The sequence below is a fragment of the Paramormyrops kingsleyae genome, chromosome 16 (genome assembly GCF_048594095.1).
Source record: "Paramormyrops kingsleyae isolate MSU_618 chromosome 16, PKINGS_0.4, whole genome shotgun sequence".
Taxonomy (NCBI): domain Eukaryota; kingdom Metazoa; phylum Chordata; class Actinopteri; order Osteoglossiformes; family Mormyridae; genus Paramormyrops; species Paramormyrops kingsleyae.
The window spans coordinates 30,152,570-30,176,523 of NC_132812.1; the positions used below are offsets into that span (position 1 = coordinate 30,152,570).

The window sequence follows — 23,954 nt, forward strand, 5'->3', positions numbered from 1 at the left end:
AAATGTTGCAGAAACAAAGCTTTTTTGTTGCTCTTGAGATTGCTAATGCGGTTTGATAGTTAATTTATATTTGAAAAATTTGTGCTAAAAGGTGCACTTTTAATGCTTGATTGTTTTTCTTACAAGCATACTAAGATGTCAAAATGCAGCTAAGCTTTGAAATGAAATTGTTTCATTCTTATAGTGAAAAAATAACTGCTCCATCCCATGTAAAATGGCTTGTTTTGAGAGACAGGCCAAGGAGACTGCTTGACTTGCACACTCGAATGGCTGACTTTAGAGGAAATGTCACTATGAACAAACCATTTGGCAGCTGTTTGTCCAGACATAGTCCGCATGTCCAAACCAGAACGGCAATCTTTTCTTACCAGTGTCTTGAAGGAACAGCTCGTTAGAATCAGCTGTCCTGTTGTGGCAACAAATAGATTTCCGTGGAGAGTCAACTGGGGGTACGCATTCTAGAACAGTAAAGGGGAGAGAAAATCTAGAAATATTTTCTCTAGAAATAATAAACTAATTTTGAGCACAAGTCTACAGCCCTTTTCTGTCACTGCTACTTATGCTGTTGGTCAGCTGTGCCGGAATCATCATTGCTGTACAGCACACTGTGATGAAAACAAGCTAAATCAGACCCAAGGAATATAAACTTGATTAATCTACAAACCAATGTTCTTTTTTATATTTATTATTTTACATGGTACAGCACAGATGTGGCAGCCATGGACTGGAAACCTGCAGACGGTGGGTTGTTTTAATTATGTTTATTATTATGTTTATTTGTGCTTCACCCATTTGTGCTTCACTAAAACGAAGCCTTTAATGAGCCCAGCCTTCGTGGGCTGATGAACATTCCCAGGTGGAAAATCGGTCTCTTTGGGTAGAGTAATCTGTAAATTTGGCCTCTCAATATGAGGGAGGGGTCCAGCCTCTGGGACACACACGCGCACACACACACACACACACACACGCCATTTCCAGACACTTACTGCAGATGGTTTAGACAAAGTGGGTGCTTTAAATCACTGGCAATGAGCTGGAAAATAGACACGTTTGTCGGTCTGGCAATGCAAAATTGTTTGTATGAAAAACTGAACTAAAGATGCATGTTGTTTATGAGAAAGTTCCATAACAACCTTGTTTTGAGAGTATTATAATGTATAATACAAAAGTGCACTATCTGTAGACAATTGTAGGTTAGAATGGGCTTACTGTGGGGTTCAGCACACATGAGTAGACACCACACTGTCAGTATGGTAAAGTGTACATTCTAGCAGAACTACAATATGTAGTCAGGGATAAACAAATAATCATTTTGGTGCAGAGCTCTGATGGTTCCTCACACTTATTTCATCAAGTCTAAGAAAAAGCACAGATTGGTACTTTCCTAAACCAAAGGATTGTGTGTCACTATGACTATGATTTAGTGACACACAACATGAACCGAGATGACTGACTCGGTAATTTAGGTTAAGCATCTTGAAGTGTTTACTGGGGAAAGTGTGTGTATCTGAAAAAAATAAACAAATATACTGTACATTAACAGGGTATTAAAGGTGATCCCCAACTGAGCTGCATTGTGGGTAAAATAGCCGTCTTATGTGACTGGTCAGTGTTAGGGTTACGGTTAGGGTTAGGGTTTGGGTTAGGGTTACGGTTTGGGTTAGGGTTAGGGTTAGGGTTACGGTTTGGGTTAGGGTTAGGGTTTGGGTTAGGGTTACGGTTTGGGTTAGGGTTAGGGTTTGGGTTAGGGTTAGGGTTAGGGTTAGGGTTTGGGTTAGGGTTACGGTTTGGGTTAGGGTTCTCCCAGGTACCCGATTCACCTGAAAAATACAGACCTCTGTCAGTAGGCTCACATCTTTTGGAAAATGTGTTTGTGATTATTCATAAAACATTTTATGTAAATTGCTGAAACAATATAGGCATTTTGTTTCTGTGTGGTTTCTGTAATATATATACTCAGCAAAAAAAGAAACGTCCCTTTTTCAGGACTGTGTATTTCAACAATAATGTTGTAAAAATCCAAATAACTTTACAGATCTTCATTGTAAAGGGTCTAAACAATGTTTTCCATGCATGTTCAATTAACCATAATCAATTAATTAACATGCACATCCAAATATCACACCTACGTGACAGGTACAGGATGGCCACAACAACTGCCCGAGTCACACCAGGAACACACAAGCCCTCAGTCCAGCCTCTCTCAGCCTATTGCGGACAGTCTGAGCACTGATGGAGGCCACTGCGAGGATGATCAGCTGTCCTTCCTGTCTCCCTGTAGCGCTGTCTTAGGCGTCTCACAGTGCGGACATGGCAATTTATTGCCCTAGCCACATCAGCCGTCCTCATGCCTCCCTGCAACATGCCTAATGCACGTTCACGCAGATGAGCAGGGACCCTGGGCATCTTTCTTTGGGTGTTTTTCACAGTCGGTAGACAAGTCTCTTTAGTGTCCTGCGCTTTTAGAACTGTGACCTTAAATGCCTACTTTCTGTAAGCTGTTAAGGTCTTAACGACCATTCCACAGGTGCATGTTAATTAATTGATTATGGTTAATTGAACATGCATGGAAAACATTGTTTAAACCCTTTACAATGAAGATCTGTAAAGTTATTTGGATTTTTACAACATTATTGTTGAAATACACAGTCCTGAAAAAGGGACGTTTCTTTTTTTGCTGAGTATATATATATACACACACACACACGTAGTAGCAAATTGAAACCCAAATTATACTTATAAAAGAGCAGTATCAAGTTAAAAAGATCATTGACATGCAGTGTCATTGGGTGCTTTTTAATTAGTAACACTATTACAATAATATAAAACACCAAACATTTGTGTTTAGTATCGCTTTGAGAGCCACTGACTACAATTGTAATTAATAGCAGCATGGCAAGAAAAGAAGTGAATGACTCAGCCAAAAAAAAATGACACTTAATAAAAAGAAGACATATGCAGATGTGTAACATTGCTTGTCAATGCGCTTTTTTATGAAACCATTAAATTTGTAACATTTTTAAAGAATTAACCAAGTGTCCCAAGACTTTCTGTGAGTTCTGTATATATTTTAAGACTTCGGATTAGCTATTTTAAAATTGTATTTGCTGTATTTTTGTCTGCATAGTCACATCTGTCTGTCCTTATGTCTGCACCTTTCATACCAAGTAAAATTCCTTAGGCAAGTTTGTGCTTGGAGAATAAACCTTAATTCTGATACTGGTGTGTATGATTATTAGATCAAAATCATTAGATGCCAATAGAAAAGATTAAAAAGCTGAAATGTATTTATGGAGTCAGAGTGCCTTTTTTAATAGAATATACAACTTTTTCAAAACAACTAGAATTCTATAAAGACATTAAACATGTCAGTGTCATATTCACAGCTGTATTACGCATTAATGTACTAATTTTTTAGACGGATAAGTAACATTGTTGGAATATATGCATTTTTCGGCAATAAACATAATTAATATGTCAATATTTGTGATAAGACACCATCATATAATATATATGGATCACTGTAATGTCCTGATATTCCATTTTTTTGCAAAAAATGTATGCATATTTTATGCATATTTTGCAGCTGATGTAAATTTCTATTCATGATAAACATTTAGCAGTAAACTATTTTAAAATTCTGTATATTTGCATTATTTTGTAGTTTACCGGCAGGCAAGCATACGTATATATTCAAGCTTCTTCCCACTGTTGAGCCGCATTAGAAGTTCTGAAATTCACAATCAAAATTTGTCATCCTGCATACGATGTACTTCCACTGCCGATCTCTGCAAGACAGAAAACAAAGAGACGGTTACAAAAACACCTCTGGCGATATTAACGCTGCCTGAAGAAAAATCTTTCTCACTGTGCTTTTAAAACTGATGTGTACAGCTTCCAAAGGGATTACGGGTAACTGAACTAAAAGTGCAGCCTGTCCAGATCAGCTGCCAAGCAAATAAATAATAAAAGCTAATACCAAGATCAATGGTAGCCGATGGGCTGACCTGAGAACACCACTGAAGGTGGTTTGCGCCCCCCTGATAAAATATCCATAGACTGGCACCGTCATGTCTCCCTCCTCCCCGTAGTACCAGGGAACGTCAGTAGTCCTCCTGTGCCAAAAACAAGCGTCGGTTCTCAAACACATAGCGGTTGAGTGTCTCTGCACCATGAGAGAGATTACAGGAGTGTCTATTAGGACACAAAAGCCCACTCCCAGAGTATGAGTAAGACGGGATGTACCAGCAGGAATAGGGACATCGGTGGCCATATCTGCAGCAGTAGAACTGCCACTCGCGGTCCATAACTGAACTGAAGTACTGACTTTGAACCCCAGCAACCATGCCATTTTTGGAGCACACTGAGAACCTGTAACAAAGAGAAAATTATGCAGTGTTCCCTCTGAATGAACCCCAGCAACCATGGCATTTTTGGAGCACACAGAGAACCTGCAACAAAGACAAAGTTACGCAGTGTTCCCTCTGAAATATTTGCAGTGTAGAGCCATACCTCACTGGAACACTGCATCCTCTCATCGCATAGGCAACTGCAGTTAATTTCACTCGACCACAATGCAAGCAAACTGAGCCCAACACGTAAACACGCCCAATCTGGTAGCACGGCTAATGGAAACTGTGCAGCGTGATTTTTCAGCCAGTGACTGTTAGCGATAATTGTATGATTGAAAGTAAAGTCACAGTTCGAAAGTTTCACACAGCATCTGAACAGACTAAATGAAAATTTGAGTGAATGCACAGTACTTAGCACACAGATGAAACATTGTAGACCGTTTCATTTATATATTTGGGATTATTAGAGGAATGTTTGGCGAATAACCGATGGGAGACCCCTGCAGTGACCCTGTACTGTATGAGCGTAGTTACCCTGTACTGGGTAAGGAGTGTAGGTAGAGACTGGCTGAAGTATGTGATGTTAAAACAGACTAATACTGCTTCTAAATTGACGTTTAATTAATTTAGCAGACACTTTTATGCAAAGTGACATACATTTGAGAAAGCATGGTTAGATTGTCTCTGGAGAAACCCAAGGTTGCTCGGTGACATCACTCTGCCGGTCCAGGGACCTGAACCATCAACCTTCCGGTAAGAACGTCCTAACCTGCTGTGGCACCTCTGTTCTTCTATTGCATTAAGGATAACCGTACTGAATGAATAGTCTCTCCAGATTACAAGCCTAGCAGATAAATAGTAAATGCTTATACCAGGATCAATGGTAGCCTATGGGCTGATGTGAGATCAATGAAGGTGGTTTGGACCCCCTGATAGAATATGAATCCTGCTTCACATTCTCTGCTTCCTGGGATGGGCACTACCCCCCCCCCCCTATGGTCCTGTACTATATAAGTGGGTATGGAATATATCTATGAATGATATGGGCATTAGGCAGCATGTCTTAGCGAATCCCACAGTGGTCTCACACCTCAGGAGCTGTTAGTTTGATTCTTGTGCGGCGTCGTTAGTGTGGATTTGCATATTCTCGCCATGTGTGGGTCTCCTCCAGATTCTATCCCTTAGTGCAAAGATACGCATTTAAGGTGGATGGGTGTCTCTTGGTGGATGCATTTAAGGTGGATGGGTGTCTCTTGGTGGATGCATTTAAGGTGGATGGGTGTCTCTTGGTGGCTGGCAGGCATCCCATCCAGGGTGTCCTCTCTTCAGGTCCATTGCCTTTTCGGACTGGTTTCAGGCTCTGGTTAAGCAGTTATGTAAAATGAGTATTGTTGATAAATATTCTCAGTGACATACCAGTCAAATATTTCTCTAACAGTTTGTACATCTATGTCTGAAATAAAGGTCAGCATGACAACAGCGATGTTCCTTTGTTGGCCAGTTACCACTGTAGTGGTCGACTTCGTTTGGGAACGTTATTCTTTTTGTCACAATCTAAAAATTTGACCACTTCTGTGAAATGAACATTGGTAGACTGTTTTACGCGTTAAATGGTAGGTTACCAGTCACGGTAAAACAACCGTGTGGCTCCCAACGTCCACTTCTTTATTTGCATATTCAAAAACAAAAACTTTATTGCTCCTCTGACACATATTCCTTCCGGCAGTTGCAAACCAAAACTAACCGGAGAAGCACTTTCATGTAATAATATGCTACATAAATTTCAACTTATAATGGCAGGTTTAAGACAACATATTCCAACCATTTAATTAAACAAAACTACACCATTCTGCATAAGTGGCGCTTACAACCACCATTAACTCCAGATTAACTTCCCAGTGTTACCAAAGTTTGCTCCTTTTTTGTCATTGTGACCTTTCTGGAGGTGGACAGCTGTGGGGTCGCCGGACCCCTGCAGAGTGACCATTGCAAGGCTACACAGACAGGCATGGAGTTTATGTGTCCGTGTATGTTTGTGTTTATTTGTAGTTTCTCAGTGTTTTGCTAATTTTAACAATCAGAGGCGAGTTTCCCGAAGTCTCCTTAACGCTACGTTGTTCATAAGTTTTTTCTTTTAACATAGAACTTACAAACGATGTAGCTTTACGACGGTTTCGAAGAACTGGACCCAGTTCTCTAAAATGCCAAACAATTTGATTTATTTTTAAGCATTTTCATTAGTGGCAATTATTTCTCCAAATAAAAATAGTGCACACAGTAGTACAAATTAATCAATATATCGATATTATATATGCATCATATACTGTACTATGCAAATGTGTTCATTCAAAGAAATGAAAATTCAAAGAAAATGATATTTAAATGAGATTCCTGTTGGTGTAAAACTATGACATTATCTCTGTCAAAGTGTATCGCTTTAGCCATTTCAAAACTTCCCCTAAAGTCAGCCCATTGAGCTGGCTGTGAAATTCAACAAATACGTGGAATGGCAGAGGTTTGGGAACTGAAGCGGCGTTCATCTAGCCATCCAACAAGATATCAGTAACCTTTTGGAGAAAAGAACTTAATATTGTTAGTTTGTTATTTTACTCTTAATTTCCATATGTTCTAATGTCAACATGTGTTTTGCACAGTATTGTATATAAATGCATATGAATGGTGGTTCAGTTGTAGCAAATGTGAGTCACGCCGCCGAAATTGAGGGTTTGAATGTTGCCTCCGTTCTCTGTGTGTGGAGCCTGCACGTTCTCCCTTTGCTGTGTAAGTTTCTTACCGCGAAATCCAAAGTTGGACAGGTAGGCTACCAAGGGTCTGTCTATTGCCCATAGTGTGTTGGTGCCTTTTGCCCTCTGCAGCCTGGCATTGGCTATAAGCCCCTGCTTGACCCTGTCAATGATAAGGTGGGAGATGTACGAGGCCAGTGGTATCATTTAGTCATTCTGTTGATGTAACAATTATTGATGACATGTAAGGATTCAGGACTGTTAAAGCGGTAACTTCACCCTCAGAATCTGATGCAAGACAAGATCTAGTACAGGTCCTTCACACAAATGCATCATTCATATGATTCTCCACGTTACCTGCCCTGGGTCACGATACGCTACTGGATAGCGGCCTAGCAGGTGACGGTGAGTCAACCAGAGCGAGAGGCAGCTGCTGCTCCAGAACAACAGAGAAGAGCAGACAGCGATACGGAGGATCAGACGGTCCTCTCTGCCAGCGCTGTAAATCACACCGGGAGCCACGTCTGGCTTGCTGGCAGCATCTCCACGTTACACACGCCAGCCTCCCGACAGACAGCCACAAGGAAAAGGTGGCAGAGGTAAATAATTAACCGTGTCTGAGAATCTTTAATGGCTAATGACATAGTAACATCAGCCCATGTAATATTGCATATATTTATAGATAACCCAATAACCCAAAGAGGAATTCATCCACTATGCTTGTTTTACTGCAGAGATATTTTATTATGAATATACACAAAGCTATGTTTTTATCATAATAAAAATTATTGCTGAATAAAAACACTTTTTAAAATTTATTCTGAATAACCATTTCAGATTTTTCTAATCTCTACAAATGCACGATACAAAATAATGATCTAAAATGACACACGGTATTTTAACTAATGGATTAGTACTGATATATATGCATATAATGTAAAATATAAAGGTACATTTTTGCTTTACTCCCATATTTCCCATGGAGTGTGTTTCTACACATTGTTTTCTTTTCTATTAAGATGCCAGCTTCTGCTTTTACTTCGCCGCATGTTGTCAGTTGTGTCGTTTGTTTATCTGCCACATTGTCCAGACGACTGGTTCATCTTTCATTCCTCATTCACTCACCTTCATTATACAACATCAATCATTGATTTCTCCTCTTTTCTCGATCCCCTTCTGCCCCATAATCAAAGCTCTTTCATTTTGCTTGACTAACGGGGGTGCTAATCAGTATTATCATAAACAAACCCCAGGGAATATAAATAAAGCAGAAATTAAATCTTTGATGTCTCCTCCATTACGTAGTCATAATGTACTAATCGTGACCAATAAATTTATTATACAACACTAATTACAAATTTGCAACTAATTTTCATTATAAGCTGCAAAATTACTGCTTCAGAGAAAAACAGGCCTTCGAAGAACTTTGAAGCAATACTTCACTTTTGCATGGAGTCTGATCCAGCATCGAAGCCCCATGAAACATTTAATAAGAAAAATACAGGGCAATGGAAGTCAATGTTAGCTGTTTCCACCAACATGCCTACGATCACTGCATGTTCTTTTCAATAGCTGCCATGTAAAATGTACCAAAGTGGTAGGAAATGCCAATTGCCTATAGAAAGTCAAATTTTTTGTCCCTCTTCAACAAAAGGTTATTACCGACATAGCTTGACCATGCTAACTCAGGCCTACTTAGGTCAGAACTTATGTAGATAAACACAAAGGACCCCAAAGCCTACCATTCCATGCCGGCACGGTTGATGTCATCCCACCAGCACTCAGTGGGCTCTCCCAAGTCATGGGGGGGCGGCTGGCACTCAAAGGTCCACAGGCGGTCAGAACCTTCTGCTGCGCTGAAGTCGCTCCTCACTGCCACCAGCAGCTCTCTGTGGGGGCACTGGAAGTTGAAGCCCTGCTGGAACACGTTGACCCAGTCCTCATCATAGACGGGCTGCCCTGACACCCCAGTCAGAAGGTGCAAACCCAGCAGCAAGAGGCTGGGACTCATTCTTCCAAATCTGACCGACTGGTGTCTCCGCATAGCGCAGTCTGTCTTGCCAATCAGCAGGCTCACGGGCTGAGAAACCTAGTATTTTGCTGCTTCTCTTGAAGCTGAATCTGTCACACTGTATGCTTCTCTAAAGGCTTCGGTTTGCACATGCTTTATATCATGATCCAGAGACAATATGTAATTTTCAGGCAGTTTGGTTTGCAACTTGGGTTTAATAGTTAAGGTGGAATCTCCAACAGTCTTTCCTATATCACAGTAAATGTCATGCTGGATACCTTAAAAGGGAAACTTGCAGAACCTCCAGCTTGATTGCTTTTGGATTAGAGAACCTTTCATTGCACTTAAATCACTGTTAATCTTTCTTCATTTCTTCATTCGTTTCCTTCAGCAAGAGCTTTGAAGGACAAAGAAGGTCAATTGATGAAAAGGAAGTACAGCTATTATCACACAGATTATATTGATTTGGCTGCATATATAACCAATATTTAAAATGATTGTGACACTGTACAGGAAATGCAGACAAAGTAATAACTAAGAACCCTTACCCCACCCTTATTATAGTACTTTAAAATTCAATTTTAAATCAATTACTTAATATTGAGTGTTCAAAAGACATATAATGTACTGCTTTTCCACAACTGAAAATATCATTCAAATTAAACAGGCCATAGCCTTGTTTGCCATGGTGAGGACTCACAATCAAGAATGATACATCACAGATCTGCAGTATGCATTCTGATTAGTCATCATGTCTCTAATTGCGGGAGCTACAGTCACTACAATCAAATTACAATGTAACAACTTGCAAGTGACTAAACGTGAAAAGTCACGGACAATTCTTAGGACTGTGAGGTTGCTTTTAAATACAGAAAAGAGCGGCTCAAAGGGTTTAGACAATGTAACTGAAACACTGGCCAAAATAGTATTTGAGGATTCACGCCTATATGTGCGCGGCCTGGTGGCAAAGTCTTGACTGACTGCACATTCCATCAGTGTGAAGGTTGAATTAGCAATAGTACAGCTGTACATAAAATATTGCAAAATCCACCCAACATAATAGGAGACATACCAGAGTTCAAAAGAGGACAAATTGTTGGTGCTCATCTCACTGGTGCATCTGTGACCAGAACAGCAAGTCTTTGTGGTGGATTGAGAGCCATGGTCCCCAGGGTAATGTTGGTATTCCACCATGAATGAGGGTCCACATCTAACAGGAGTAAATGTGGACGCAAGAGGAAGCTGCGTGAAAGGGACGTCTGGGCACTAACGCAGATTGTATCCAAAAAACATTAAACCACAGCTGCTCGACTCATTGCAGAATTAAATGCACACCACGACTCACCTGTTTCCACCAGAACTGTTTGTCCGGAGCTTCACTAGGTGAACATTTATGGTTGGTCTGCTATAGCCAAACCTTCGGTCACTCCTGCCCAGGGGCCCCATGAAAGACTATCACACCGGGCCAAATATTTTAGGGTTCTTCAGAGACTGAGTGAGGAGTCTGAGTGTCTGGGCTTACGAGAGTACTGGATAAAAAGCAAGATCCAAGCCTTTAATGACCTCTTGGGCACAGCCATCGGCAGTGTGTCTATCTGCGTAGAGCAGGGGTCTCCAACTCCGGTCCTGGAGGGCTACTATCCAGTAGGTTTTCTGTCCCACCTGGCTTCTGATGAGCCACACTAGTTCTCAGGTAAATACCAGGAGCAGGTGTGGCTCATCAGAAGCCAAGTAGAATAGAAAACCTATTGGATAGTAGCCCTCCAGGACCGGAGTTGGTGACCCCTGGCGTAGAGAATGTTGACCAAGTCAAGAGGTTCACTTACCTCAGCAGCGACATTAACATCTCTGGTGACTCTTCCTATGAAGTCAGTAGATGGATTGGGAGAGCGTGGGGGGTCATGAGGTCACGGGGAAGGGGTGTGTGGTGCTCTCGATATCATTGTAAGTGGATGAAGGTCCACGCTTTTAGAGTCCTGGTCCTCCGTGTTTTGTTCCATGGCTGCGAGATGGATGCTACCCAGTAACCTGAGACGAGGACTGATCTCCTTTGGTACTGTGCCTCTTCGGAGAATCCTTGGGTACCACTGGTTTGGCTTTATGTCTTTATGTCAGATGAGCAGTTTCTCAGGGAGTCCCGAATGAGGCACATTACCTGCATTGTGTGGGAGCGACAGTTACGGTACTACGGCCATGTGGCGTGATTCCCTGATGGTGATCCGGCTCACTGGATCCTCATTGCTGAGGACCCAAGCGTCTGAACCAGGCCAAGGGGGCGCCCAGGTAACACCTGTCTGCAGCATATAGACGGCCATTTCTGGAGGGAGAGACTGGACCGCGAGTCGGCCTACGGGGTCACCAAGCAGGATCCTGAGGTGTTTGATTGTGTGTTGGGTGCGGCAAGGCGCTGTCCCAGTTCATGCCCCTCAACCTGACCTGACCTTTTACTGAAATAATTAGTGTCTGTTAAATTAAGGGCACTTTTCCACCGCACTTTCACTGCGGTAAAAACTGGTACCTGAGCCAAATAACATCCTAATGCGAGGCGGAGATATTTTGTATTTTGCTTAGTATATTATAGGGCTGGGCGATGTGCGAAACTGATACCAGCATCTCTTGTTATACACATGCAACTCTTACATCATTAGTCAGCTAGAAGTTTTTTAGATTCTTACTTTCAGTTCAGCTTACAGACATTATAGTGCAGCAAGTTTAAGTTTCGCCAAAACCTTTTTTCTCTGTCATAGAAAAAAAGCCTTACCTAGCTTTGCAATTTTAATTATTGTTCCTTTTATAGATTTCTGCAGACCACTGTAATACTATGTGTCATATTCAATGAAAGTTGGCTGATTTACGTTCAATAATAAGTGTAAATGCAACTATTTTACACAGGAGTGTGGCTTCCGTTGTGATTACAACTGATTCACTATTTTGAAAGTGAGGAAGGATTAACACGGCCAAATGAGCTGTGCAACTGCACACAAGAAGCAGTCTGATGTTTCCTATCTTGTTTCACGCAATCGTTCCTGAGTGTACTTATCAGTTTTCCTGTTTACTAGGTAACATTAAGACCTTGCCTGTTGTTCATGGAACTATTTACTAAAATGTACTTTCGGGGCAGTAGTTGTAACACATTACATCACATTTACATTATGTTTATATACATAATGTTTATTCTTCTATACATTGTTTTTATTATTCAACAACAAAATCAGTAACAATAACTAGAAACGTGAGCGGTCGGACTGACAGCATTGTATTCCCTGGACGGCCCTGTCACCTCTTCTTCATCACTCCTTGCATGCTCATCAACCTGTAAGATGTCTAGAACAGGGGTCTCCAACAGATAGCTGCTGCACTCATAAACAGTAGCTCGCCAAATGGCCCTCTAATAATCCTAAATATATATATGGAAAAAAATGCAATGTTTTCATTTGTGTTCTAAGTATCATTCATTCACTCACATTTTCATTAAGTCTGTTCAGATGTTGTGTAACACTTTCGAACTGTGACGTTCCTTTCAGTTATACAATTATCGCTAACAGTCACTGGCCGAAGAATCACCACGCGCAATTTATGTTAACCGTATTGCCAGATTGGGCGCGTTTATACATTGGGCTAAATTTGCTTGAATTGTGCAGTTAAAAAATGTGGTTGAATATGTTTTAATATCTGACTGCAGTTACAGTCTGGTGGCTCTGGTTGTTAACGTTTTCTTAGAAATGTTTTCTTAACAAGGGTAAACATATTGTGACATCACGGGGCTGGTCATGCCATGCACAGTGCTGCTTGTATATGTATCTATATTTAATGTATGGATCCGAGTATTTTAAATTGTAAATAATAGTTGTTGTTCCCATGTAGTGTTTTATTGTGGAGTTCATGTCATGGCCATTCTCTGTGTTGCACCACAGTCCCGGGAAATGCTATGCCACATCACTGTAATATGTAATATAATCCACTTAAATTTAATATAAAAAACCTTCACACCCACATTCAAATCTAAACAAATTGTCTGAATCCTTGGAGGTTATTCCACTAAGTAAAATGTGCTTAGTGCTCTATGAATGTTCCATCCATAGCCCTGGTTGGTGACATGCAATATCAAGTCTCTCATTAAAAGTAAAACAGAATATGTCAGTTAAAATGTGCGAAAGTATGTTCAGTGATAGATGTTTTTCAATGTTAAATATAGGCATAATAGGAAAGGTAGCTCTCATCCTGGAAAAGGTTGGAGCCCTCTGCTCAAACTTACTGGATGGATCAACTGGAAAGGTGAAAGCCAATAAATGTGTTTTTTACTTGAATGCTCTGAGTCCTATAGCTCTGAAACTACACCTATTCATTTCACATTCCACTTACATGCCAATTTGAAAATACTTTCTCCACCACTTATGTGATTATTTGTATTTCTTTGTTCAAACTGTCTTAAACTGTAATTTATATAATTTATATATGTCTAAATATTTATATTCTATTTATTTCTCATTTGCACTATAACCAACATTTTCCGTAACAAAACAGTAAGAACTATAACAGATACACTAATGGTATCGACGGAACCCTGGAGGGGCCCTGGACAGTTATATAATATACTGTATATCAGTGGGTTAATGCACTCCAAGACATGCATTATCCATTTTCGATGAACAGCTGTGGAGGCAACGAAAAGTAAATGTATACATTCAGCCATTCTTTTATTAATTTAACTTGATGTACCTTCTGGTTTTCATCAGTATTGTGGCTAAATCCTGTCTTATTTAATGTTTACTGATTATTAAACCTGGAATTGCGTACCATCTCATTTAGGCAGGTTAACAGGACTGTAAAATATGACTGGACTACAAGTGCATGAAACCAGTAAATCATTTTGGTGTTTAATCACTGACTACAGGTCCTTGTCCTCTGCACTGTTGTTGTCTAAGTGATTTGTAGGTATTTTTTTGCTTTTATAGTTTCATGTCAGGATCGGTCTCTGCTGTGTCCCGTTCTGTCCTTTATTTCCTTAAGTTCCCTGCTTGCCCTAGAAGACATGCACATGTTTCTGCTCCTTCCTAGTGTTCCTAGTTTAGTCCATGTCTTGGTATTCTCCCGATGTCAGAGTCCTTTGTTGTAGTTCCCTGTTGGGTCAGTGGGTGTCACTAGTCATCCCGTTCTGCACCTTGTTTTATCCCCAGTTCCAGTTTTTATCTCTGTCCCTGGGCAGGCCATTTGACATACTTATTGAGGTACCTATTTTATTTGTTCAATGGGCTCTCCATGGTACACATGGTACAAGCTAGTGATGATGCTTGGGCTACTTGTACAGCCCAGAACAAGTAATGGGTTAACATTACCGCTACAAGACCAAATGACGCTTCATGAACTATTTGGTGTCTGTTTTGACCCCACTAGATGGTGATTTCTGTTCAAAAAAGGGGCATAAAGCAAACCAAGAGCGCCATCTAGTGGGTTCAAGAAATACAGCACATGGTTCATGATGCATTTATATTCTCAGAAATATTGTCAGAACACTTTAGATTTCCAGGTATTGCCAAGCTCCAGATACATGTAATTCTGGTTCAGCTAGTATTGTACCTGCTAGACCTAATGGTTCCACAAGTCAGGGGCTTGTACTGTTAGTGTGCTTTTGTTTTGGAACTAGTTTTTTTAGTATCGTGCAAAATGTGATGGAGGAAAACTAAATAAAACAATAGGTGTGTTAATAATACAGAGTAGAAGCAGTGATTCAAGAAGTGACAATGTAAAGTCTGTGGCTTCTGCCTAACTGTGTGACAATTACAAAGGGAGAAATATACTTGGTTTTGTCAAAATTTTATTGTTTTTCATGGTTCAAGCAATACCAATGTATTGAGTGATAAATGCAACTGTAACTTCTGAGATGTTACTTCTTTGTTCTGACTTGAATTTTGTATGACAGATATCTTATGCACCTTGTAGCAGCCAATAACGTAATAACTACCCCTAATGTAATAACTGCCAATAATGGTAGTTATCACATTATTGGTTGCTGCACATACTTTTCAAAAAATTAAAAAACTTCTACCATGAGTAAAATGGAGAACTTACAGAAAAGAGTGAAACCACTCAAATTATTTTATGATGTCAGAGTTGCTGAACTAAAACATTAAATGGTAGTTAATATGCTTCCTGCAGTATTACAGTATCTTTAAAGAAACTAATTATATGATTATGAAAGACTGAACATGAGAATCCTTTGAATTTCAACTGATTTCAAGCACTATTTAACAAATCTAGAGCAGGGGTGAGACCCCTCTCCTACAAAGTGCCTGAAGGTTTTTGGGTTACCTTTCTTTTAGCAAATCTACACCTGGAACAGGAGAATTTAGATTATACCCTAATAATAGCTTCACCAAAGCGATTAAGAATCTAACATAACACGTGGCCCTGGAACAAGTTCCTAATTGTAACCCTGAGACCAAAACCTGGAAACTTTCAAAAAATGCATTTTTTTTGTAATAATTAAAAAATTAGACCACCAAGTGATGTAAATACATATTCAAATAATTACATCAATAAAGAATAATTATATCAATAATGGAGTCTGGCAAACAACAATAAACAAACAAATAAACTTAATCTGTGCTTCAAAAAAGTGTATCCAGCAACAATGACGACCCTTTGTGACAGTACTTTCAAATACTGCTACAGTATCTCCCTATCTGTCATGATCCGCTCCGTCCGCTCCTGATGTGTGCCACGCCCACCTCGTTACCTCGTGTTCAGCCCTAATTGTGATCGCCTGTGTCCTGTTAAGTCTAGCTTGTCTCTTGTATTTAGTCCGTGTCTGAGTCAGTAGTCCCCAGTTCTGTCATTGACGTTGCTGTCGTGTTTTCCCCGGTCCTGTCTGCGTGCAATAAAGCCACGTTAACCCTGCTTCCTTGGTCAGCTCGTCTGCTTGCCTGCTCGTCTGCACCACCGATCGTGACAGAATGACAGAACTCGCGAACAAGACACCGGAGCTGAACGAGGCGGAATACCTCGCCCTCGTGGACGAGGTTGTTTATTGGCTTCACCAGCCCGAAATCCGGGAGGATCCCCTGCTTCTGGCTATGGCCAGCCGGAGCAGGGACGCGTTGGAGGAGACGTCCCTGCCTGGAGACGCGCACCTCGCAATGGAGGTGCGCGAAGATTTGAGGCGGCTAAGACGTGGGGTGGCTGAAGCCAACATGCGGAAGGTAGCCCTCGCCAGCGGACTGCCTTTTGGTCCCCTCTCTGAGCTGCCAGAGGCATCCCAATCGCCGCTGCCCGCTGCAGGAGGGCGACGGAAGAAGAGGCGGAAGAAACGCGGACAGGAAGAGGCGCAGGAGGTACGTCTGGGGGCTGCTTCTGTCTCCGTTGCTGCCTTGGCTGGGTATCGGGAGGACCCCCTTCCTGTTCTGAACCCTGCAGTGTTTGCGCCTGCCACTGTCTGCCCTGCCTTTCCGCCCGCCGCTTCGTTGTCCACGTCCGCAGCTGGCCCCTGTTCCGGGTCGCGCCTGGTCCTTAAAGGGGCCAGGGCCGTTTTGGACTCCATTCCGCGGGTTCCCAAGTGTCCGACCCGGGCAGCGCCCCCCGCGGATCCTGAGGCTGCAGCGCCCCCCGCGGATCCTGAGGCTGCAGCGCCCCCCGCGGATCCTGAGGCTGCAGCGCCCCCCGCGGATCCTGAGGCTGCAGCGCCCCCCGCGGATCCTGAGGCTGCAGCTCCCCCCGCGGTTCTAGGGGCTGCAGCTCCCCCCGCGGTTCTAGGGGCTGCAGCTCCCCCCGCGGTTCTAGAGGCTGCAGCTCCCCCCGCGGTTCTAGAGGCTGCAGCTCCCCCCGCGGTTCTAGAGGCTGCAGCTCCCCCCGCGGTTCCAGAGGCTGCAGCTCCCCCCGCGGTTCCAGAGGCTGCAGCTCCCCCCGCGGTGCCAGAGGCTGCAGCGCCCCCCGAGGTTCCTGTGCCAGAGGCTGCAGCGCCCCCCGAGGTTCCTGTGCCAGAGGCTGCAGCGCCCCCCGAGGTTCCTGTGCCAGAGGCTGCAGCGCCCCCCGAGGTTCCTGTGCCGCCTGCAGCGCCCCCCGAGGTTCCTGTGCCGCCTGCAGCGCCCCCCGAGGTTCCTGTGCCGCCTGCAGCGCCCCCCGAGGTTCCTGTGCCGCCTGCAGCGCTCCCCGTGACTCCAGCGCTCCCCGTGACTCCAGCGCTCCCCGTGACTCCAGTGCTCCCCGGAACTCCCGCGCCCGCTGAGGCGCCCCCTGCGACTCCCGCGCCCGCTGAGGCGCCCCCTGCGACTCCCGCGCCCGCTGAGGCGCCCCCTGCGACTCCCGCGCCCGCTGAGGCGCCCCCTGCGACTCCCGCGCCCGCTGAGGCGCCCCCTGCGACTCCCGCGCCCGCTGAGGGCGGCGCCCGTTGCGGCACCCCCTGCTGGTCGAACGCCCAAGGCGCCCGCCTGAGGCCGCCGCTCTGGCTGTCCTGCCCGCGGCTCTGACTGTCCCGCCTGCGGCCACGCCCGCGGCTCTGACTGCCCCGCCTGCGGCCACGCCCGCGGCTCTGACTGCCCCGCCTGCGGCCACGCCCGCGGCTCTGACTGCCCCGCCTGTTGCCTCTTTAGAGGCCTTGACTCCCTCACCCTTACCCCGGCAAAGCCGACGCCCCCCAGGACCCCGCCTTTCGGTGTCCCGTAAGGGACGGGGACACAGGCGTCGGGCCCGGGTCCCACCCGCCCTGCCCCCTGGCTCGCCCGTTCGGCCCCTGGCTGTGGCTCGGTGGCTGCCTGCGGGTCCTCCGGCTTGGGGTCGGCGGTCGCCTCCGGGTCCCCCCCTGGTTCCTCGGTGCCGGTCCTCGGTCCCGCCTCCGGCTCCGTGTCGGCCGCCTCCGGGCCCCCCTGCTCCGGCTTGGCGTCGGACGGCGCCTTCGCCGGCTCCGGCTGCGCCTCCGCCTGCCGCGGCTTCCCCCTCCTGCCTGCCTACGCTGGTGTTCCCTCCTGCTCCCTCCGTGTCCCCTCCGTCACTCCCTCGTCCCGTTCCCTTGGCCCCTGGGTGGTCCCCTCCTGCTCCCTCCTCCCTCTCGCCTGCGGCCCCTCCGGCCGCTACCCGTCGCCCGCCTGGGTTCCTTCGGGCTCCCCTGGTTCCTCCTCCCTTTCCCTCCGTCCCGCCTGTTTTTGCTCCTCGTCCCTCTGTGTCTCCTCCGTTCCCTCCTGGTCCCTTTGTCCCTCCGGTTTTTGCTCCTCGTCCCTCAGTGTCTCCTGTGTTCACTCCTCGTCCTGTTCCTCCGTTTTCTGTCCCCTCTGTGTCTCCTTTCTCTGTCTGCCTGTCTGCGTTTCCTGTTCTTTGTCAGGTCCTGTCTTTCTGTTGGTCCTTGTTCCTGTTCTGTGTCTCTGTCCTGTTTCCAGTGTCTCGTTGATGTTTTTGCTTTTGTCTTCCAGGTCTTGTTCCCCGGTCTCGTCCCGTCCGTCGCCTCCTCTCGGGCGCGCCCGGTGTGCGCGCCTTTGGGGGGGGGTTCTGTCATGATCCGCTCCGTCCGCTCCTGATGTGTGCCACGCCCACCTCGTTACCTCGTGTTCAGCCCTAATTGTGATCGCCTGTGTCCTGTTAAGTCTAGCTTGTCTCTTGTATTTAGTCCGTGTCTGAGTCAGTAGTCCCCAGTTCTGTCATTGACGTTGCTGTCGTGTTTTCCCCGGTCCTGTCTGCGTGCAATAAAGCCACGTTAACCCTGCTTCCTTGGTCAGCTCGTCTGCTTGCCTGCTCGTCTGCACCACCGATCGTGACACTATCTCAATAACAGGGTATTTACTATTGTACTATTTTTATAGTTTTATATGTACAATTTTAGAATTTTTACTATTTTACCACAGGAATATTGTCTGTCCATACAAAGTCGCATATAAAGTAGGCATACATTATATTCTTAGACATTATGCCAGCAGAGGAGTATAATCACACTTATAAATGCGGATACTGTCATGGGAAAAACAGAAGTATGTGATCTGAACTGGGACCACAAAATTCTCCAATGCAAGAGCTCGAATTTTGAAATAATTACTATACATCTTCCAACTGCTTATGAAGTACAGTATCATGTTTTTTATCCCAGAAACCATTGGAAAGACACACACGCACACACACACACGCACACACACACACACACACACACACAGACGGACACATACACACACACACAGATAGACAGAGAGACAGACAGACACACACACGGACAGACAGACACACAGACAGACACACAGACAGATGGACAGACACACACACACACACGAACATACAGACACAGACAGACAGACACACAGACAGACACAAACACAGACAGATGGACACACACACACACACGCACACACACCTGTACTCATATCTTTGTGAGCACCGCCCATTCATTTCTAAGGTCAAAACCCAAATCCTAACAATGTTAGGAAGTAATAATCTAAGCGTTAGAGTGAATATAACATAGAAAAGTGAGGGTTATTTCTGGGTGCCTCAGGAGAACTTTACTCTGGACAAGGGTGGGACGTTTCCGTGGGAATGTTTCTGGGTAAACTAATATATTTCTTTATGGATGCATGTGGTTTGTTTCACCAGAAATCATTAATAGAACACACTTGCGTCACTGCTGGGTAATACAAAAGTGTATTTTTAATCTCACTACGACAATCCGCCAAGAAAAGAGCTCTAACGCGTTAAACAAGGGTCGCTATGGTAACACCTGCATTATCCGCGTAGCCTAGCTATCACACAGTGCTAAAATCTGCAAATGCCGGGTAAAAAATAACTACGGACAGCAGCAATACTATATATATTTATTTTATTTGGACACGGACCAAAATATTAAAAAACGGACATGACGTAATTGGGATATGATCATTTACACTTTGGTCAGACGATCTTTTATTACTATGTGACATTTTGTTCATTGAAGTAACCCTAATTTGAAGTAAAAAAAAAAATCCGCACTATGCAGTTCTAGGACTTAAGCGGGTTACAGCGCCACCTAGTATATGAAACTATATTGCACATCATACAGATGCCGGCGACACCGGCTCCATTCAACTCAGCTGCGTGCACATTTTTAGGTAAATTCAAAACCATATCTCTGGGTAATCGCTCTTGATTCATTTACTGAGCAATGTCTTGGTGAGATATGAGCGCATGATATGTAATAGAATGTGTGAAACCAAATTCCTTACTAAAGTATGTTTTCTAGCTCCGGGGACAGACTAGGGCGGAGCGCCCATATTCTGCACGACGTACCGGCGCTACGCAAAAGCCCGCATGTTGTGATTAGCCAGGGCTGCCCCTCCCTCCCTTGCCGGCAATGTTTTGCGGGCGGAGCCAAATAATCAGGAGAAATAAATTTTCTGGGGTGCAACTAGGCAAAGCCGGGTGAGATCTCTTATATTTTTTTTAATCGGGGGGGAGAGGCGGGGTTTCCGGTGTGCAGTCTGCCTTAAAACCACTTAAACAAAAAAACCAATTACAAATAAGAAGAAAAACCACAGGAGAGCGAGCCAGAAGTACCAAGAAATGCCAGCCGCAAATAAAGACGCTGATGGTGGATGGAAGAAGTTTCTATGGAATTCAGAAAGGAAAGAGTTTTTAGGTCGGACCGGGGGCAGTTGGGGTAAGTATTTTTAAACATTATGATAAAATAGTATTCGACTCATTTGTGTACTCTCTAGATGATATGCATGCTGGGGTGTTTCGTGAATAGCCTGTTTCACATAACAAATGTTACTATAGCAACTAGGTAGTATTTAAACACCGGTGTCATTTCTTAATAGGGTCAGAAAAAGCATCAAGTCATTCACACGACTTTGCAGCGTTTGCCTTATTGGCACAAGGTCAATAAGCTCATGGACAATTCATTGGTTGTGGACATGTCTGATAGCTAGAATAATGAAGTGCATATGACAAAAGACTATACTTGTTATTTTTGTTGTTACCGTCATACTTTTTATTATTAGTTATTAGTTAAGCATAGTCTAAAGATTCTATTATGCTAGTCATACAATAATTTTAACATATTAAACCACGAGGCTGAACACTAATGACTAAAGACTCTACAACACAGAAATCTTATACATTCAATTACTTAAATCTAATAAACCTGATTTGTATTAATATCTTTTTCTGTTTCAAATGTCACCTTGACGGTCGTAGCTGATGACTAAGAAACCATAAATATGTGAGAACTATGTCAGACTTATTCAGTATTCTACAGCAGTCTTCATAGTGTCCCAATATCAATATGTAATCATTGGATAGGAGATGCCTCGAAAGGTTTCCTGGATTTTAAAGGCATATTTTCAAATGCACGATGTATTAATTGGTGATTGTAACGATAGAGGGATGAAACCGGACGGTGGATCAAGGGTAGTCAAGGTGATGTGCTCTCCTCTCTCCTGAATCCGAATGAACACGTTGCTCTGGTATGCTGTGCTGCAAGGGATGTCTTATTATGTCTTACAGGTGCCGTCCCTGATTTACACTTAATTCTAAAGGAACCTTTAAAGAGAAACTGTGAAGAAGGAGCTTGTCTCCTAGCAACATTATGTCCGCATATATTTTTGCCCATCGCCAAGCATAGGAGGGCGCGATCGATTGTCTCAGTTAGAGGACCAACTTAATTAAAGTTCACTTCACATTGGTGTAACCCTTCATCTGTTCGCTTTTATAAAGAGATGAAAGACGATGTATAACTGGCGACATCTCAGATTGGCGATTTATGGCCGTAATCATGCAGTTTCCCCCACGGTACTTCAAAATGAATAAGACCACATGAGTGTTAAGTGCTGATTAACGGCGGATTTTTGTTCATCAGCTGATCTAGTTAGGGGACAAATGTAAGCAATTTCACTACCGTTTTATTCCACTTCGCTTGCATGTTGCACGTGAAAGGCCATCTGATGCTGAAATGAACCAAGTCACCGAGTTAGCAACTATACCAGCCTAAAGCCGAGTCGGATCCTAATGAAGCATAACGATAACGTGTTTTACACCCTTTAGGAAAGCTGTCGTACGAAGTTCAAATCGGCATGTCACCATTATAATATGCTACACTGCACTATACTTAGATGTATGCTGATTTATGTTATATTTAAGTCGTAATTGTCGAATGGGATTATTGCACCAGTAAAAGTCCAAAACTAAATATTACTTACGATTTGGACTCGTAGGATGCATTAAATTATGCCTAATTCCTGCGAAGCGTAAGTTATTACCGTATCTGCGGGAGAAAATGTCCAACGTAGCCGTGACCCTTTGTCATTGCTGCATGCAGCACTTCACTTCGGGGACAGCATGGATGAGGCACCGGACATGAGAAACGGACATTAACCTGCATTTCCATTTACGTCGTAAATCCTGGATGAAAAGTATAGATTTGGATAGACTGGAAGGAAAGCACTTTATGTGCTATTTTTATGCCGATTGGACAGTTTATGAACGTGACCGTCGTGACCAGCTTCAGGCAGCAATGCACATCCCTTTAGCCAGTAATACGCATCAGTACAATTTAAAGGTATTTGGAGCCAGAAAATTCACGAACCATTTTTTTTAAATTTCAGCTTCATATTTAATTGAATTGGTTCCTGAAATGTAAAAATAGTTTTTTTTTTTTCACACGGTATGAGGTTTGCGTTTGTAATACTGTAAAAGAACAGCAAACCTACTGTGATGTCCTATAAGCCCATCTGAGTAAATGAAGCCAGAAAGTGCAGTATTACATTATGCTGCCAGTGTACCAATGCACACGCACCTTAATGATCGTGCTTATATTCAGTCCTGTTATAAAGCATCAGATAGGCTAGTTGAATGGCGTGCAGACGGCAGGTGCACCTAAATATACGGCCTCAGTGCTGCAGCCGATATGTATTTTTCCACTTGCCAGAATTATGACTCAAATGCTTGGGGGTGTCTGTTAGTGGAGTCATTGTAGCTGGATTTATTTATTTATTTATTGGGGGGGGGGGGGGGGGGTAGAAAACACTGTCCATCATTCATTGTTGCAGTTTTATTAGGTAGAGAAATGGTGTGAAATACTTAAAATTCTCCCCTCCTTTAGACAAGGGATTTAATGGTAATTTGGAGCGGACACCAAGTTAAAACTCAGACGCTCTATTAGCATGGCTCTTTGTTTCTGTTTAGGACAGTTTACCGCTTGTGTCCTTCAAACAGCACGATCTCGGCTTATTAAAATAATGTTTTCTGTACCTTTATTGCAAGGTGTCCTCAAACTGCCCCATCTCTCTTTTTTCAGCGAAGATATTATTCTTTTATCTGATCTTCTATGGATTCCTGGCTGGAATATTTATCGGGACCATTCAGGTACTGCTACTCACCATCAGCAACTACAAACCTACATACCAGGACAGAGTTGCACCCCCAGGTACGGCTGCAGACCCCTCATCTAATATCAAATTTGTCGGCAATATAAATTATGGTGTCTTTTTTTTTTTTTTTAAACTACATATTTGGTCATGTAAAATCCCACAATGGAACACCAGAATTGTACAACACAAATATATTCTTGGAGTTTCCACAAGGCTGAAAATGTAATTAACTGTCAGATGTGCTTAAAGGGCTGCATTACAGACAAGTTGATGGCTGAATGGATGGATGAATGGTCAGGTCAGGTGAGGTTAGGGAGCATGCACTGGCATAGCACGTTGTCACACCCACCGCATGATGAAACACCTTGGGATCCCAGTTGGCAACCCCGCAGGCCAGCACGTGGTTCAGTCCAACCCTCCGGAAATGGCCTGTCACAGCCAGGTATTATGTGGGTGTCCCCTTGGCCTGGTCCATCTGCTCAGGTACTCAGCAATGAGGATCCTGCGAGTCAGGGAAATGCGCCACATGGCCGTAGTG

At 43.7% G+C, this 23,954-nt stretch overlaps 3 protein-coding genes across 4 annotated transcripts in view; 1 reads left to right on the forward strand and 2 right to left on the reverse strand.

The window, feature by feature from the left end:
• Nucleotides 1–559: 559 nt before the first annotated feature.
• LOC111856259 (sodium/potassium-transporting ATPase subunit beta-233-like) overlaps nt 560–23,954 on the forward strand; it is a 31,105-nt gene continuing 7,710 nt past the window's right edge. Inside the window, exons 1-2 of one of the 2 annotated variants that reach the window (XM_023836058.2) lie at nt 560–741; nt 23,344–23,472. In XM_023836058.2, the coding sequence (XP_023691826.1) occupies nt 720–741; nt 23,344–23,472 (151 nt within the window). In that variant the 5' untranslated portion in view covers nt 560–719. Of the gene's footprint in view, nt 742–20,112; nt 20,707–23,343; nt 23,473–23,954 lie in introns of those variants that run through there. The other variant, XM_023836057.2, reaches the window with a different exon arrangement.
• Nucleotides 3,288–9,147, reverse strand: LOC111856260 (dermatopontin-like). Its single transcript, XM_023836059.2, has 4 exons — nt 8,839–9,147; nt 4,246–4,371; nt 4,008–4,115; nt 3,288–3,788 (listed from the first exon to the last, which is right to left on the reverse strand). Exons 1-4 carry the CDS (start codon nt 9,138–9,140, stop codon nt 3,722–3,724), a joined length of 603 nt encoding a protein of 200 aa, XP_023691827.2. The 5' UTR covers nt 9,141–9,147; the 3' UTR covers nt 3,288–3,721.
• nme7 (NME/NM23 family member 7) overlaps nt 9,386–23,954 on the reverse strand; it is a 51,302-nt gene continuing 36,733 nt past the window's right edge. The window contains exons 12-13 of the mRNA XM_072700146.1: nt 10,180–10,317; nt 9,386–9,504 (exon numbers count right to left, since the gene is read on the reverse strand). Of these exons, the coding sequence (XP_072556247.1) occupies nt 10,216–10,317 (102 nt within the window). The 3' untranslated portion in view covers nt 9,386–9,504; nt 10,180–10,215. The remainder of the gene's footprint in view (nt 9,505–10,179; nt 10,318–23,954) is intronic.